Genomic DNA, 17590 nt, shown 5'->3' with positions numbered 1-17590 from the left:
TGAAACACAACAGCAAAACACAGAACAAATTACCAAAACACAGAACGAATTACCAAATCCTGAAACACAACAGCAAAACACAGAACAAATTACCAAAACACAGAACGAATTACCAAATCCTGAAACACAACAGCAAAACACGGAACAAATTACCAAAACCTGAAACACAACAGCAAAACACAGAACAAATTACCAAATCTTGAAAACACAACAAGGAAAGCGGAGACACTTTTTTTTAATGTATTACTACAATAAAAATTACTACAATTTTTTGCACGGTAAGGATTCTGGGTCACTGTCGGTGTTTTGCACTTTCCGGCCGCCCGGCCGAGAAGTGCAAAACACAACAGCAACAAGAGCTGCTAATAAAGGTTAATACCGGAAGTGACGTAACGATAACGTATATGATTTGTTGTTGAGCTTCACGCGGGCAGTTAGCGGCAAAATCAGTCGGGTCCAGAAGAGGACATAACCTGAGCCAGGTGAGGCTAAACAATGTTTTGCCCTTTTTGTGGAGTCCATTTTGGGGCATTTGTACCCTTTTGTGCTTCTTGCGGACGGTCTTTGGAGCTGTTAAGAGGCACGGAGCAAGCCGGAGGATCAGACGTCCTGCAACACTGTATCAAGTATTTCAACGAGGGTCACTCGTACAGCGTTATTTTGGACATGCTATTGAGTTTGCATGGTGTAAGGATGAGTTTGAGGACTCTTAAAAGTAAACTTAACCAGTCTGGGCTGTATCGAAGAAAGTATTATAGCTCAAGAACAACTGTAATTAATGCAATCAGAGCAGAACTTCGTGGGCCTGGCCAACTCTTCGGTTATCGAACTATGTGGCAGGTGCTAAAACAAAAGCACCAACTCCAAGTGAAGAGAGATACTGTAATGGAGTTACTCCGGGAGCTGAATCCTCGAGGATGCCAGAGCAGGGCTCGCAGACGATTCATCAGGAGAACCTATCATTCCCTGGGACCTAACTACATGTGGCATGCCGATGGCTATGACAAACTTAAACCATTTGGTTTGGCCATTTCAGGATGCATAGATGGATTTTCTCGTAAAGTTCTGTGGCTGAAATGTGGAGCAACAAATAATAACCCAACAGTTATCGCTCACAATTTCCTGTCATGTATACGAAACCTCAATGTAGTCCCCATGAGGCTCAGAACTGATTGTGGCACTGAAAACGGCATCATGGCTGCTGTTCAGTGTACACTACGCCACCAACACAATGACCACTACAGCGGAGAGTCCAGCCACATGTTTGGTTCATCTACCAGTAACCAGCGAATTGAGTCCTGGTGGTCTATCTATCGAAAAGGAAGGTAAACATATACACACATATATACAATTTATTTTACTTTTGTGAAATTACTGTAATCAAATTAAAAATATATTTTTTATAGGGCTCAGTTTTGGATGGAGCTATTTGCTGATCTGAGAGATGCTGGCCACTTTAACGGGAGTCAGGAGCATCAGAGGCTGTTGAGATACAGCTTTGGGGATGTTGTTCAAAAAGACCTAGATGAGTGTGTGAAGCTATGGAACACTCACCGAATCCGTCCTTCGAGAACAGCTTCATGTCCAGGAGGAGTTCCCAATGAGCTGTACTATTTACCTCACAGGTAATGGGTTGTTGGTTATTAATTGCATAAATGTAAATAAATACTGTTGTCTTCCATTTTATTCAGGCATGGGTCCAGGGACTGTGGATTCATTATTCAACATGATGAGCTGGATGCTTTTCCAGAGTCCAGTCTGTCACTACCTTCATGCGGGGACCCAAACACACAGGAGTACCTCGACTTTGTTATGGACCACAATCGTTTTCAAAAGCCAGAAAACTGGGAGTCAGCCTCAGAACTATACATGAAGCTCAAAGAAATTGCTCAGCTCTAAATTAGGATAATATAAAATTACCACTGTAACTAAGTGCATGTCTTGTTTTTGATGGTTGAGCTGCTAAAAGTTTGCATATAATTTTTCCATAGTGTTTTTTGATTTTGTAGTCTGTTCACCCAAAAGCGATATGTGTGACTAAATGTTACATTCTAAAAAATAAACAAACCATAAAAATCTGAAATATTGCACATTTTTTATTAAAGATCCTGAACATTGTTAAATAAAAAAAAAGACGCAAAAATAACTTTGCGCAAGTTTAAAACAACAAAAAAAAAGCTCCCCAAAAAGCATATTGTACTTCTAAAAATAAAATTAAAATGTAACAGAATTTTGAACAATTATATATTTAAAAAAAGGCAAGACCCAGTGATTTTCCACTGCCACTAGCAGGTCCCTAGCTCGCTTGCCCAGCAGGCGACCTAGTAAACAGCTATAAATAAAAGCTATAAACAGCTGTAAATAAATTAAATGAAAAGAACTGCCTTAAACGTCAAATTTGCAATTAAAACGATTTAAGACCAACTTAACAACAATTTAAACCTTGAGTAAAATGGCTTAGGAGCAGCCAAACCCCGGAGAATTTTGAATCCCAAAGTCCATCTGTGACTTGAACAGAGTGTACGACTCCAGCAGAGGCAATTTGATTGTGTTTAGGCATGTATTTGCCATCGGATACATGGAGTTGTCGAGGAACTGTAGCCTTGGCAGTGGGTCCAATCCAGAAGGGGGAAGTGATGTTAGCCCAGTGGCAAACATTAAAACATCCTCCAATGTTACAGGACTCTGTCCTTCTGGAGAAGAAAAAAAACAAAAATCAGAGTTTTAACAAATACTTCCAAACAACAAAAGTATTCACAAACCTTCACAATCTAGGAGATAGTCTGCCCAGTAGCCCACAGTTTGACCCTCAAGCAGTCTCCTGTTGCTGCCTGATGGACTAAAGTCCGGTTTGAAGAGTCTCTCCAGTTCCAGCCCAGTGAGCTGCTTTTCAGTGTGACACAGGACTGGACACAGCAAAGTTGGGTGTTGCTGCAGCGCATCCAAAAAATGAAGAGCCGAAAGACCATCTTTAAATCTAGAAAGAAAAAAAACATGTTACTTCCTGCCCTGTATTAATACAGTGAAAGTACTTAACAGACCCTGTAGAATGTGTATTCAAATTACCAATTGAGGTTGTTCCCATATACTGGGATCTATCCTATTACACACTGTATTCACAACACAGACATAGCATTAATATAAGCGCCATTTTGTGAATTTGCAATTTTATAAGAATTGTTTTAATTTTTTTTATATCTATTCAGCTAAAAAGGGGTGACTAACCCTGGTCCTCAAGAGAATCAACCCTGTCTGTTTTCCAGCTCTCCTTGAATTGCAAGATGCCTAAATCATCATTTGTTTACAACAGAAGTTCCTGTTTCTTCTTCTACGGCCGTTTCCGGTATTTTAGACAGTTCTGCACGTCAAATGATTTATTCTGATGGAAAGTATGGCGTATGTAAAAGTTTGTTATAATCGGTTAAAGTTTTTTTCCGGGCTCATGTAGAAAGTTCCATTCTAATCCAATATTTCATCTGATCAGAGACATTTTGTGTATGAAACCGCATATAGGGAAACGAGCAAGACTAGGGGTGACCCGGCCCACCTCCATGTTTCGTCCGGCCCCTTAAACAATATCAGAGCCGCATTTTTATTTCCAGTCTGGCCATGGGATATTAACCCACATAGAACATGACATTTTAATCTGTCCTTCTGCAGTCTGTGCCCCAATCTAAACCCCTCTAAAAATCCCTGTCAAGTAGAAGAGAAGACAGTGTTCTCTTTCTATGTCGCAGTTCATCTTTTGCAGTTCTCTCACTTTGTTACAGAGATTCTGCTGCTTCTTTTTTCAAACGGCGCACCATGTTCTGATTGGCTGGAGATCTTGTCAATCTCCTTCGTGACGTGTCTCCTGTACAGAAACGCACAGCTTTAAAGATCTGCAGAAATCGTTGATCGTGATCAGATCTTTGCTTTCATTCTATACTTATGGACTTTATTACTATGAATGGTTGAACTTTGAGAGGAATGTGTGAGAAAAGTGAAAAGTGCAGAAAGTGTGTAGTGAGGAGTTTTACTGCCATAAAACGTCCGAAATCCTACTCCCCAGATTTCATCGTTCTTGGTTATTCTTAGAACGTAACTCCTGAAATAAACAAGGGAACTCTGTTCTGGTGAAAAGGTTATCCAGATATCAGTCCAGCTGCAGCAGAAGACAAAAAGAAACTAAAGCGTATCTCAGGGGTAGGCAAACTTTTTAACTCGCAGGCCTCATAGGGTTCTAAAATTTGATCGAAGGGCTGGACCAGGAGCAGATGCATAGAGTGTTTTGGTAATCCACCTTATAAGAGAAAGAAACAACACAAATTATTAATAATAAATAATAATTTAAAACAGAACATTTTTAGATTTTTCTTTCAAAACTGTGGCTTTTGTTCTTAATTTAGAGCCAATCGCACCAATGGTTTGATGTACCTCATGTAAAACGCAAACCTAGAGAAATGCAGCGTTCATGTGGTGTTTGAATGATTGGAAGGATGAAAAAAAAAAAACAAATCTTCAAACACCACACGGATGCTGGAGCAGGGTCCCCTACCTAATCTTTTCTTGTGAGGACCTCAAAACATTTTTCTCCGTGCCCGATTCTTAACTTCTTCTGTCTTTCTTTTGTTGTGAGGTAATTTGGGACCTTATAGATATGTATAATGCTATATGAATACAGTTTCATTCATTCATGATACTTTTAATGAAAACACTGTTTATGAAATAAAAAAACAACCAAATAACTTTTTTTGTGATCTTCATAGAAAAAAAAAAATCAGGAAAAATAACAAATTTCAAACATATAACCAATAAATAGAGGATCCCATCATATCATAGTCTCGTTGAGTCTTTGGAGGCTGCAGCTCCTCACATAAAATACTTTGCCCTAAACTTCATGAATCAAACGAAGCAGCTGCACGTCTGAGACACGGTAAAAATAATTCTGAAGGATTTATGTCGAGAGAAAGTCGAAATGATGCCCGAGAGAAGTAAGGCCAAGCCTTTAAGAATAATTCAGTCTTCACAAAACAAAATGGCTAGTGTCAGTAAAGCAGAGTTTCATCTGTCCATCTGTAACCTTTGTCATAAACCTGTCATGCACAGAACACCAAAGCTGAAGGTAAACAGTGTTTCATACGCCCCCTCCTCCTGATGAAACGTCTTGTTTCAACATAAAACAAAGATGAAAATAATCTGTTATATTAGCATTACAACCTCGAAAATGCTAAAAGCGCGCCTCCTCAGATAAAAATGTCACTCAGACTTTGAGATCTTTTGTGAATAAAGAAAGGATGTAAGTGGACAGCTACAGGGATACCGACAGCTTCATCAACAGGCTGCAGAGATCCTGCAAAACGCTGATAAATAAATATAACTTTAATACACAGTCAATCACATAAATGAGCTTCCAAACATTTGGAACGTTATCAATAAGCATTTAGCTCACCTGTTCAACAAAGTTAAGTCGGTCTGCTCTACTGTGTGACATTCACTTGCTGCTCTGTAGCAACATTTCCACTTTTTTCTTGAAATTTTATTTTGACTTTACTCTCGCCATTTTGACTTTAATCTCAACATATATCCCCAAGAATCTTTTTCTCACCGTGACCCTAAAACTCTGTTTTAGTTTCTCATTTAGTGATAATGAAAAAAATTCAAATTCTTATATAAAGAGGTTAAAACCCGAAAAAGCAAGGAGGAAGAAGAACTGAGATGCAGAAGAAAATAACCAAAGATTGACCTCTGCAATTAATTTGAATATAATCTTACCTGTCAAGTACAGATGAGTTGCGGTCGATTATATACCATCGGAGATAGTCAGACACAATGTCTTTCTTTTCTTCAATCTTTGAAATATGTCTCAGACAACCTGCTGTCTGCAGCATAGTGCTGTGTTTCATGAGACATTCACGCAGGACATCCACTGATGTAGAATTCTCAAGCTGTAAAACATAAAAATGGACATAAACACTAAATTTAGTTATTGAATCTTGCTGAAATTGTTTTCTAGGATGAAAGAACCCTTGGTGTAAACATATACAGATGGAGCTAATGTAGAATAAGTCATAAAAAGTGAAAAGTCCAGCAGAACAAGCAAATGCAACAATTCTACCTTATAACACTGAAATTGTGTGGTGTTCTCACCTCTTGTAAAGCTTTCCTTGTTTCGTCTTCAGTTATTGAAGCAACTGTTGCTCTGAATAGAGTCTGTCCAGCAAGATAATGAACCAGATTTTCTGACAGGAAGTGAGGTCCCGGACCACCGTGCACAACTGACACAGCAATCATCTTCCCAGCTATGTAGTAGGCATCCTCCCTGACAGCTTCAATAAATACAGATTTAAAGATGTTACACACACACCGTATTTTCACGACCACAGGGCGCACTGGATTATAGGGCACAGTCTCAGTTGTGTTTTTTTTTCTATATTTAACATGAAAAAAGGCGCACCTGGTTTTAGGCATGTTATAACATCCCGGTAAAACATGCATGCTAGTGTGTGTTTAAAAAAGGCAGTGGGAGCAAAACTGAGTTAGTTGTGATTTATTTAGTATTTTTTCAGTCATCAATCAACATCCAAAAACCCATCAAAGTCCTCATCTTCTGGATCTGAAATGAACAGCTGGGCTACATTTCTATCAAACACACAACGCCCGGATGGAAAGATAACGGCGTTTCATCAAACCAAAGTGAAAGCTTCTTCTAAAAGCGTTACTGCCCTCAGTCATATGTTGACTGTACAGAAGCTTCTCCCAGCTGTTCTTTGATGGTTAATCCATGGCTCGAGTCGACTTCCCGCAGAAACTCAGCTGCATCAGCTTGACTTGTGGGAGTTGGTTTTCCAGTGTCCTCCACTTGTGAACCATGGATTCATTCATCTGAAATTGTCTGGCAGCTGCTCCCATGGTCCTCCTCGTAGCTGATAGCTTCAGTTTAAACTGTTCTGTTGTTCACGCCCACACTTCCCTCCCCCGTTCTCATGCTGTTTTCTCCTACGCCCTTCACTGAAGTCCCACAACAACGCATTTCGAGCAGCGCCTCATAGGGCGCCCACTACATTTTTGGAGAAAATCTAAGACATAAGTGCGAATTATGATCGTGAAAATACACTGTGTGTATGTATGTGTGTGTGTATATATATATATATATATATATATATATATATATATATATATATATATATATATATATATATATATATATATATATACACATACATACATACATACATACATGTATATATGTATATATATATATATATATACACATACATACATACATACATACATGTATATATATATATATATATATATATATATATATATATATATATATATATATATATATATATATATATATATACACACACACACATATACACAATTACTAAAGCATACGTATTGAATAAAGCAAATATCTGACCAGCTTACCATTTGCATTGTAGACCAAGAACCGATGTCCTTCTGGTCCATCAAAAATGGGACGGTCTCTAAGATGTTTCATTAGCAGACTCAAAAACTCTCGCTTTGGGCCACCTGCATCAAGTCCTTCTTCAAAAACACCAGCATCATCTGTAAAGTTAACTAGCATGTCACAGGTTTCAGAGTAGGATGAACGCTTGAAACCTCTAACTGCTCCATCCCAAACATTAGCCCTCGAGATGTTGAACCTGCTGACTCTGTCATGATCAATATCATGGGACAAGTTGCCTATAATGTCAGACAGAGTAATGTTTGTGTCTTCCCTATAACAACAAAAGTGAGAGACAATAATCAATTGCATGAATTGTTTCGTATCAAATTTATGCACACACAGAGAAAGAGAGCTTACACTGATGTGTGTGCATTTGGTGAAGCAACTTCAACCACATCTTCATCCTCTTCCTCAATACAAGGCGCACACAGTTCCGTGTATTGACTGTTAGAAAATTATCATTAAAAATATATTCCATTAAATTACTTTTTATATGCACAGATTTTTACAAAACCTAAAGTTCTTTTATAATGCATACTCTAGATTAGAAATTAAAAGAAACACCATCATTTCTAACTTACCTATAAGGGCTCTTGACTAGATCCTCCATGTCAGATGTCACAACCTGAAGAATAAAAAAATTAGAACAGCAATATTACCACGAAATTACAAACTGACACAAAATGCCCGAGTACCTGTCCAGGTTGTAGTGTGGATGAATGTCCTGGAGCTTCTCTAAAATAATATTTAAAAAAAATACATGAAATTATAACATTAAGATATAGACTATAACAACATAGTGGGTAATAGTTTGATTCTGGGCTACAAAAGTGATAAATACATCAACTTCCTTGTACATGACATACAGTAGAACATCTCTATCTGTGTTTATCAGGGACAAAGTTTAAGACTGGTAACATCAACAAGAAAAATGTTTCTTTTGTAAAAATAAATAATTAAGTAAATAAATAAAATATGTACTTACTCTGTTTCAATGTGTTTGGGATCAGGGGTGCTGTAGTCTTGTGGCTCAAAAACCTCAGAAGAAAAGTATACTTTTTTAAGATTATATTTTAACAGTTCTTTTACTGTTTCCATACCCTTACAATGGTGTAAAAGTAGTCACTGTATATGAAATTACCAGTTGATTAAAAAAAAAATAAAATACATCAATGGATTTTGTAAAAATGTTCCCAAGTACAAATTTAAAGATAAAAAAACATACCACAGTGTCGGCATGATAGAACTCTGCTGTGCTTTTAGATGTGATGACAACTTCGCAATCAGAATCGGAAGTATCATCTGCTGTAGGAGTTGAAAAATACATTATTGTGTAATAAAGAATATTTGTTATGTAAAAACTGTAAATACTGAGAACAACATACCTCCTTCAAAGTGTCTCTCAGAGCAAATGAAAAGAGTGATTCTGGAGTAGTTCTTTCCTATTTCTTTTTTATATTCTTCAAGTGTGAAAGGTCTTTCTGTCCCTGGCACATTCACCACCTTGGTGCAGTCTGGGTATAAAAGAACATACGGCCCCTCACCCAGGTCCTTGTTAAATGTGGCCATTTTAATTGCAGCCCGTTTCAGGAGGTCCTGCGCCGTTATCTCCGGGTTTGTGTTTAATGGGAGAGTTTTTCCTCTTACGGCTTTTAAGTCATATCCTTGTCTGCTCATTAATCCAATGTTTATCTAGTAACAAAGAGTGATGATTAAAAAAACATCAATTTAATTTTTTTTCACTGTTACATTGTAAAAACAGTTAAAACAACTTACCTGCACAGTTTTGCATTGTTGTTTAAATGGTACTTTGGAGTGGGTAAAAGACTGTCTCTCTTTTGATTTTGAGTTTCTGTAATCCAGAAACTGCTTGTATGTGGGATTTGTATTTTCTGCCGGCACAAAAAACAGTTCCACATCAAAACATTTACCACTATATCGATTACTCAAAGCATGATGACACTGAAGTTGGCTTCCAATTCACAGCTCCCTATTCGCGAGGGCACTAAAGGAAGGAAAATTCATTTTTTTCCACACTGAGAACCTCTAAAACCAGGTCCAGTTGAAAAACCACAGTATGTATAAAACCTGGATTAAATTACGCTTTAGATAGTATAGAATATATATTAGGAGACAGTTTCTAATTTGTGAAACCTTTATGTGTTTTTTGAAACTGCGAAATATGATCAAATAAAGGTCTGACAGATCAGAAACTGTGTCTAATATATTCTTTACTATCTAAGCATAATTTAAACTAGGTTTTAGCAGTCCAGGTCCAGCGTTTTTTCAATAGGACCGGATCCTAGGTGGTATTAGTGTGAAAAATCCAGTGGAATGTTCCTTAAAAGTACCTCGCCAATCGGAAGCTGTGAATAGGAAGCCTAACTTCAGCGTCGCTAAAGCATGTCAGTATAGAAGATTCCATTCCCTACGTAGTTTCTTTTTGGAATAATTTAGTTTATCATTTAGAATGGAAAAGGATTTGGAATTTACCAGCAAAATACCAATAAAGTGAAAGGAATCTCATTCAAACTAATCCATAAATTCTATCCACCCAAACTATATCTGCAAAGGTTCAAAGAAAATATTGATGTAGCCTGCTCTTTTTGTCCCTGAAGATGCTGTACATTTATTTTGGCCATGTCCATTTTCCACAACTCTCTGGTCTTAAGTTGTCATTTCATTTCCGCCCACATAGACACAGACTTCCACCTGTACTTAAAACATGTTATGTTTGGCCTCACCCACTGTCCATCTCATAAAAAAGAACAATTGTATGTAATTAACCTTTTATTGTTTTTATGCAAATGGTACATTCATAAATCAAAGGTTACGAATCATACCCCTCATTTCTCAATCTTTATCAATTAGTTCAAACAATACATTAAGACAATAAGAAACTCCAACAATAAGAAAACCATTAAAACATTTGATCTGTGTGTCAGTTTCAATATATCTGCGTAAAATGTAACAACAACCCCCTGGCTTGTTCCTTTGTTGTTGCTGTTTACATTGTTTTGTATTGAATTGTTATATTCAAAAAAGTTTGAAAAAAAAGTGTCAGTATAGAAGATCACCTGAACTGCCTGAATGCATGTGACAAAGCATTTTATTCCATAAAATATATTAAAAAGACTTCATTCTTTACTTATAAAAAAGTTAATGCTGTCACACTTACTTTGCTTCGAAATACCTGCTGAGTGTAGGCCCGACGGACCGGGAGCGTCTGATCCTCCGGCTTGCTCCGTGCCTCTTAACAGCTCCAAAGACCGTCCGCAAGAAGCACAAAAGGGTACAAATGCCCCAAAATGGACTCCACAAAAAGGGCAAAACATTGTTTAGCCTCACCTGGCTCGAGTTAGTGACCTCTTTTGGACCCGACTGATTTTGCCGCTAACTGCCCGCGTGCAGCTCAACAATAAATCATATACGTTATCGTTGCGTCACTTCCGGTATTAACCTTTATTAGCAGCTCTTGTTGCTGTTGTGTTTTGCACTTCTCGGCCGGGCGGCCGGAAAGTGCAAAACACCGACAGTGACCCAGAATCCTTACCGTGCAAAAAATTGTAGTAATTTTTATTGTAGTAATACATTAAAAAAAAGTGTCTCCGCTTTCCTTGTTGTGTTTCAGGATTTGGTAATTTGTTCTGTGTTTTGCTGTTGTGTTTCAGGATTTGGTAATTCGTTCTGTGTTTTGGTAATTTGTTCTGTGTTTTGCTGTTGTGTTTCAGGATTTGGTAATTCGTTCTGTGTTTTGGTAATTTGTTCTGTGTTTTGCTGTTGTGTTTCAGGATTTGGTAATTTGTTCTGTGTTTTGGTAATTTGTTCTGTGTTTTGCTGTTGTGTTTCAGGTTTTGGTAATTTGTTCCGTGTTTTGCTGTTGTGTTTCAGGTTTTGGTAATTTGTACTGGGATTTGTTGTCGGTTGTATCTTAAATGTAAACGTGTCTTGCACCTCTCGGCCACCGTATATTTGGATGAATCCAACTTAAAAAAAAATAACAAAATACTTTTACCCATGTCTCTTTCCTGCTACTGAGACTTAAAAAAAAACCTCAGTTAGTGAGTTAGTCATAAAGAGGTCACAGATCAGGATAAAATAACACATTTCCTACACTTTCATATCTCATGATGCCGCATTTTCATTGTAATTTGAGCAAATCTAAATCAGCTTTCTCAAAAAAAGGCACAATGGAAAAGAAGTCGAGCTGAGTGACTCATTGTCTGGGTGCTGTAAGGATGGCTAAAAGTTGGATTTATAGGGATTTTTTTCTTTCAAATCCCTGCGGTGCAAACATAATGTGAAGCACGTCAATAATACCCCAGGAAAAATCTTTTTCTTTTTCTTTTTTTGCCTTGTTTCATGTTAAGAGATGTAATTTCAGAATCCAGAGTTCAGTATTGGAGAAGAATTACATCACTCCTGATATATTTAAATATCAACATCCATGCCTGGTACAGTCAACTGAATGTTAGTGTTTCCTATTATATACAAAATATTATTTTTCAAGTCAAATCAGAGTCAGCTTTATTGTCAAATATGCTGCATACACATGACATACAGCACAGATGAAATTACTTTCCTCTCGCCCCACAGTAAATGCAGCTCATAAAATAACAATTATAATTAGAAATCTAAATAGTGCAAAAGAGCAATGAGATGGTTAAAGTGACAGTTTAAAGTGACAACAGTGCTAACAACAGTAAGTAGATGAGTCAGTGATGGCAGTCTTTGGTGAAGATGATATTCTGAACAGGTGTGAAAGTTTTTCCGTGTAAGTTTGTAGCAGGGAGTGGAGGGGCCAGAGGGGGGAGGGCAGGGAGGGAGTTGAGTTTCCTTATCGCCTGATGGAGGAAACTGTCCTTGAGTCTGCCGGTTCTGGCCTGGAGACTTTGCAGTCTCCTCCCTGATGGCAGCAGGCTGAAGTGTCTCTGGAATGGGTGGGAGGGGTCCCTTCCAATCCTGATGGCTTTGCGGGTGAGGCGAGAGGGATGAATGTCCGAGAGGCCACTAAGAGGGACACTGATGATCTTCTCAGCTGTTTTTACAATGTGCAGAGTCTTCCGGCAGGACAGGATGCTCTCGATGGCACCCCTGTAGAAGGTCTGCATGATGGGGGGAGGAGCTCTGGCCCTCGTCAGTTTGCAGAGGAAGTACAGGCGTTGTTGGGCTTTCTTGGCCAGTGATGCAGTGTTATGGTTCCAAGACAGGTCGTCGGAGATGTGCATTCCCAGGAACTTGGTGCAGCTCACCCTTTCCACAGCAGCACCACTGATGATCAGTGGAGCATGCTGGGTTTGAGTTCTCCTGAAGTCCACAACCATCTCCTTTGTCTTCTCCACATTCAGGTGGAGATTGTTGTCTTTGCACCACAGAGCCAACCTGCTCACCTCACTTCTTTAAACATAAACAGTTGTTTGAAATCATCATTTACACATTGTTGCTTAATCTACGTGTTGAGCTCCAACCTGACTGTCATTCCTAAGGATTTAGTAGGATTTATTGGAACTTATTTGCCAGGAAGGGGTTGCTTGTGTTTGGGCTGTAAAGTCAAACATGAGCTAACTAAAAGAGGCTTAAAAGATCAAAAATCTTTGGATAAGCGACCTCTTCTTGTAAAATCACTTGATGGTTCAGTTTAAAGAGGGGAAAAAAAGAATATGGTTGTTTGCATACAATGAAGCAGAAGTTTTTGAGGAAGGGACACCAATGGATCAAAGGCACACTTACATCAAAGATGAAAAGCTTTTATGAGAATAGAGGTTTCATAATGCAGTGAAAAGGAATATGTAGCAAATGATCATCTGTCTGGAAGCGACGCTGGCACATCTCATACAGTAAGTGGTCAAAAACAGGTTGAAGAGAGCTGTTTGATCCTCGCATTTCAGATTCAGCTGCATCTGACATTTGTCATTTTGGGATGCCCTTTTACTGTTTTGCTGCGTATTCGAGCATCGCTTAACGGCCCTGTTTTTTTGTTCCCAGAGCCCGAAAACGGTCGTAGAAACTTGGCTAGCTACGCTTGAACGCGTGAGCTTTGAATGCAGAAGCCTTAAATGTGCATATCGCGCATATTCATCAACTTTTTTTCGGAAGAGGCCGCTTGAATGCGCGTTGCCAAGAGCAGTTTGAACTTTGAAGGATTTGTATTGTCTTTTTTTCTTCTTTTCTTTTTATATTTTTAGAAATTAGCAACAACCAAAATAAAGAAACAGAAACACATTTTCAGTTGATGATAAAGAATGTGAATTGAATGTTAGCTATTGTAATTCTGTTATTTTACTAGTATATTGAGTTGTTACCAAAAGGTGCTTTGAGTTAATTTTAGATGGGAAACATTCAAAACCTTTTTGCCAGACCTCGTTATTCTTTTTAGACCTCAAAACTAATGTAGTTCCTCTGGCCTCAGTCTTTTGTGTGGAAGGGCAGAGCTCTTAGGAGACAATATGAAAGCAGCCGTGAATATGAAAGCAGTAAAAAATCGTACATTTCTGTACAGTGGAGGCTTTTGTTCAAGCATCAATGCACTGTTTTGTGCCATTTTGAGGAACTTCAATAGAAATGTACAACTTTTAACTCAAAAAGCTTCCTTTACCCTGTTGTAAAACATTGCTTTTTTTTATTCATACAGCAGAATGTAAACTCCTATGAGAGTTTTCTTCTTTCAAACTAAATTCTAAATATTTTTTTTATTATTTTCCTTCTTTAAATGCTTCCTTTACTCACATTTTCCACAATAAATCAGTTTAATGTAACAATGAACACAAATTTCAGAGTCATATTCAAGAATCTCTGTCCCTCGCCTACATTTGCCTTTTGACAGACAGGATGAAACAAACCGTGGAATTATGGTCCATATAAAGATGATGAAATATGAGAACATTTATTAAGGGACCACTTGTGGGAGGGAGCGTCTCCGCTGCACACGGTCATTAATTAAGCCCTCTACTGCAAATACATTTTAAAATTCATCAGCGAAAAACCTTCCTTGAGAACTCAAAGCACATCTTGCACTTTATACTATTATTTTTCATCTCGCTGCTCATGCATAACAGTTCCTCCTTTCCTGCCACCTCCCTCCCGATAATTCAGTAGAGCTAGCGTGCTCAAAAAAAGCTCAAGTTCCAACATTTAAATGCCCCGTTTGGAAATCAAAGTGACCATAAGGTCACATGAAAAAATTATTTTAACTTATGTCGTATTTACTTGAAGGTTCTGGAAAAGTTCTTTGAATTTTTAAAGCAAGCAAGAGTGTCTTGATTTATGGTTTAAAAAAACAGCAGTTTAAGTATTTTTGTCAAAAAAAAGTTCTTAAGCACCTCAAAGTTTTAAGATCTTGCAATAATATTGAAATGGAGTGTGACAGGTCATTTCCATTATTGAATTTCTGTACATTTTTAAGTGAAACAGACACTAATGTCTTGTATCAAGAAACTATATAATAAATGTAGTTGTCTCTAAGGTGACACATAGAATAAATGTTTAGAGTGTTTGCTTGTTTTTTTCCAAACTTGTTTTATTCTTAAAGTATTGTTATTTGTCACTGTTTGGTAAGAGGAGGACCCGACCTCAAGCCTAATTTAAAATAAAATAAAAAGTAGTTGAAGAAATGTAAACTTTGCCTTAGCAAAAAAAATTATTTGAGGTGTTGCCACTAAAAAGAACATGGAAATCACATAAAATTGAAATGCTGGAACTCACATAAAAAACTAAAAGGTAGTTGGTAATGGCTGAAATGTGTGCTTTCTGTGCTCCATGCCTGCAGAGAGAAAATGCGTTTCATTTAAGCATCATATTTGCAAAATGTAATCCAAATTTGTGGGAGTATCATAATTAAAGTATATTGTCTTGCAGTCTGTCTCATAGCAAGTATAGATATTGCAAATATATTTAACAAAGAAACAAGAAAAAAGACAAAATCAGGTTAAAACAACATAGACCAGCTGTTGTCCAAAACTTATCTCCCATTTTATTTTTTATTGCAACTTTATTGTAACTCATGCAGTTGCATGATAAATAAAAAAAGTACCAAATCAGGAATTAGATCAGATAAAATGTAGAGAGCAGACATAACTCAGGCATATATAATAAAGACTCATAAATTGGGTTATGTCAAATATTTCTGCACAATTTGTCATCTAACCTTGCACGCTCTCAGCCTCTCCTGGAAGAAGCTTTTATTTCTGTTGCATGCACACGCTCCATTTGGTAGCTTTCTAAAGAAAACTGAACCTTCATTTCTGCCTTAGGTCTCCTTTTATTTTTCAGTGGACAGTGCCATTTGTCTCCAGGTTAATGTAATTTGGCTCATGAAGTTTTTTTACTAACTGATAGTTCATTTTGAATCGTGTCTAAAAGACAAGAATTAAATGTATTCAGAGTGTTTTAGGGAGTTTTTTCCCCCAGAAAAATTAAAGGACTCCGTGAGTTCTGATCAGCCATTTTTACGTCTCTTTCATGTGTGCATGTTTGTGGCATAACTTTTTCCTCTTGTTCTCCAAAATAACACATTTTTGGTGTGAGCTTGTTAAAATGACACCTCCAGTATGCATCAGTGGGCATGTGTATTGCATGATCATACAGAGAAAAGTCTGTGATGAATTATTAACTGTTCGTTGTGTAATCTTTCATTACGTGGATTTGTTTATCTTGCCTATTAAAACTTAAACCTCAAGTGACTTGCAGAACTCTCAGATGAAACTTTGTGATGTTGGGTCTGTTGGTGTAGACTACGGTAGATCTTCTTTTACTCATCCACAGAAGACCCTTGGAGCCTTCTTTCCTCATTGTATGGCTTTATAGAACTAAATTTGAATTTATTCATTCTCAAAATAATAGTTTCCTTTAAACTAAACATTTTGATATTCACCATAGTTTAACACAGGTAGACATTTAGACATAGAAAAAATAAATTAAGACACCTATTGCGGTTTTAAGTTTGGTTGTGTCCGCTTTCAGCAGTGCTCTTCAAAGCAGCCTCCATAAATTGGACCTTGCTTCTTTAACGCACAGCTAATCTCGATGAAAAAACTACTTTTTGTTTATTTTTTATTTTTTTATCTGATGATTTTGTTTGCTCTCCATGTACTCCAGATGTCAGTGGTACTTTAAGGCAAAGATCACCTCAGAGGAAAAACGACGGACTAATTATCTGAACGGAAGCGGTAAGCCAACCAGATTATTTAAGTTAAACTTTTTTGTTTTGTGTAACAATAATATCATTTTTTTTATTCTTGGAATGTTTGAGACTTCTGAAGTTTTGTAGATGATATGCTCCTAATCATTATGACAATCTTTTTCCTATATATGCATTTTTTAGAGTCCTCTCAGAATAGTTGTAGCATCACTTTATCTGTGCTCCTGTGCTTCTGCATTGGAAGTTCACAAAGTTCACTCTACTTTTTTTGCAGAATGCAAAATCGCTGTTTTACAGTTGTCAAGTATGTCAAACATCAAGTTGTTTTTTTCTCAACCAAACGGTACCAAAAAGTGAGATGTCACACAAATCTAAAAATTGTATATTTGCTGGGCTCCTCTCCATTTCTGTCTCTCACACCTGCTTCTTCTGCATCACTTTCCTTCTATTTCAATGTCAATTTTACACATGGTGAGTTTTCATGGTGGAAAATAAAAAAGTTAAAGGAAGCATGAAGTTAAAATTGGTGAAAAAGAGGCCCAAAAAATGTAATTTTTAACATTAATTATTAAATTTATTAAACTGGATCATTTCCTTCTTTAAATTAAAAACTTGCTGTCTTGTTGATCCTCAGTTAGAAAACTGACGTTGTTTAGCCGCTGCTGAAATGTGTTAAAGACCTTGTACTGCTGCTCAACTGCCTCACAGACACAGCGGTACGTGTCGACTGTACAGTTTCAGGGCTTTGGAGCGTGACAAAGTCAGTAACAGGCAATGACATGAAGACAATATAAGAACGAGAGTCTGTATAGCCAGACCATGATCATGTTAATCATAAACTCCTCAGTTAAGTAGATGGTGAAAGTCGAAACCACACTAAGAGGTTTTGTTGAACCAATAATACCGTGATTTTTATCATCAGAGTTGATTAAAAAAAAAGGTTGTTTAGCAGCTCCCACTTGCATCAGCAATAGCATTTAATTAAGGGATGCAGA

General features: G+C 37.4%; 3 protein-coding genes across 8 annotated transcripts in view; 2 read left to right on the top strand and 1 right to left on the bottom strand.

The window, feature by feature from the left end:
• The window catches only part of epha6 (EPH receptor A6), a 205255-nt gene that overhangs the window by 171916 nt on the left and 15749 nt on the right, over positions 1-17590 (top strand). For both annotated transcript variants that reach the window (XM_023951152.1, XM_020713238.2), the window contains one exon: positions 16553-16623. In XM_023951152.1, the coding sequence (XP_023806920.1) occupies positions 16553-16623 (71 nt within the window). The remainder of the gene's footprint in view (positions 1-16552; positions 16624-17590) is intronic.
• LOC105356805 lies at positions 235-2070 on the top strand. The gene is made up of 3 exons (XM_011489633.3): positions 235-1325; positions 1407-1625; positions 1692-2070. The coding sequence occupies exons 1-3, from the start codon at positions 496-498 to the stop codon at positions 1897-1899; spliced, it is 1257 nt and encodes a 418-aa protein (XP_011487935.1). The 5' UTR covers positions 235-495; the 3' UTR covers positions 1900-2070.
• Positions 2079-11275, bottom strand: LOC105356806 (G2/M phase-specific E3 ubiquitin-protein ligase). 5 transcript variants are annotated; one of them, XM_023951153.1, is made up of 13 exons: positions 10638-10881; positions 9236-9351; positions 8845-9151; positions 8685-8764; positions 8445-8497; positions 8155-8194; positions 8041-8084; positions 7817-7903; positions 7417-7730; positions 6130-6308; positions 5755-5927; positions 2763-2977; positions 2079-2693 (listed from the first exon to the last, which is right to left on the bottom strand). In XM_023951153.1, the coding sequence occupies exons 1-13, from the start codon at positions 10792-10794 to the stop codon at positions 2458-2460; spliced, it is 2001 nt and encodes a 666-aa protein (XP_023806921.1). In that variant the 5' UTR covers positions 10795-10881; the 3' UTR covers positions 2079-2457. The 5 variants fall into 5 exon arrangements, with proteins under 5 accessions (XP_023806921.1, XP_023806922.1, XP_011487938.2 ...); XM_023951154.1 differs by having other exon boundaries at positions 2079-2690; XM_011489636.3 differs by having other exon boundaries at positions 8685-8761; positions 10638-10873.

The sequence above is a fragment of the Oryzias latipes genome, chromosome 21, assembly GCF_002234675.1.
Source record: "Oryzias latipes chromosome 21, ASM223467v1".
Classification (NCBI taxonomy): Eukaryota; Metazoa; Chordata; class Actinopteri; order Beloniformes; family Adrianichthyidae; genus Oryzias; species Oryzias latipes.
This window is presented reverse-complemented; position numbering and strand designations above follow the sequence as displayed.

Coding starts and splice junctions, on each gene's coding strand:
- LOC105356805 (XM_011489633.3), top strand. CDS start 496: ATGTTTTGCCCTTTTTGTGGAGTCCATTTTGGGGCATTTGTACCCTTT. Junction 1,326..1,406: donor TCTATCTATCGAAAAGGAAG/GTAAACATATAC, acceptor TATTTTTTATAG/GGCTCAGTTTTGGATGGAGC. Junction 1,626..1,691: donor CTGTACTATTTACCTCACAG/GTAATGGGTTGT, acceptor CATTTTATTCAG/GCATGGGTCCAGGGACTGTG.
- LOC105356806 (XM_023951153.1), bottom strand. CDS start 10,794: ATGTTTTGCCCTTTTTGTGGAGTCCATTTTGGGGCATTTGTACCCTTT. Junction 6,309..7,416: donor CTTGGTCTACAATGCAAATG/GTAAGCTGGTCA, acceptor TATTTATTGAAG/CTGTCAGGGAGGATGCCTAC. Junction 2,978..5,754: donor AACTCATCTGTACTTGACAG/GTAAGATTATAT, acceptor TTTTCTTTCTAG/ATTTAAAGATGGTCTTTCGG.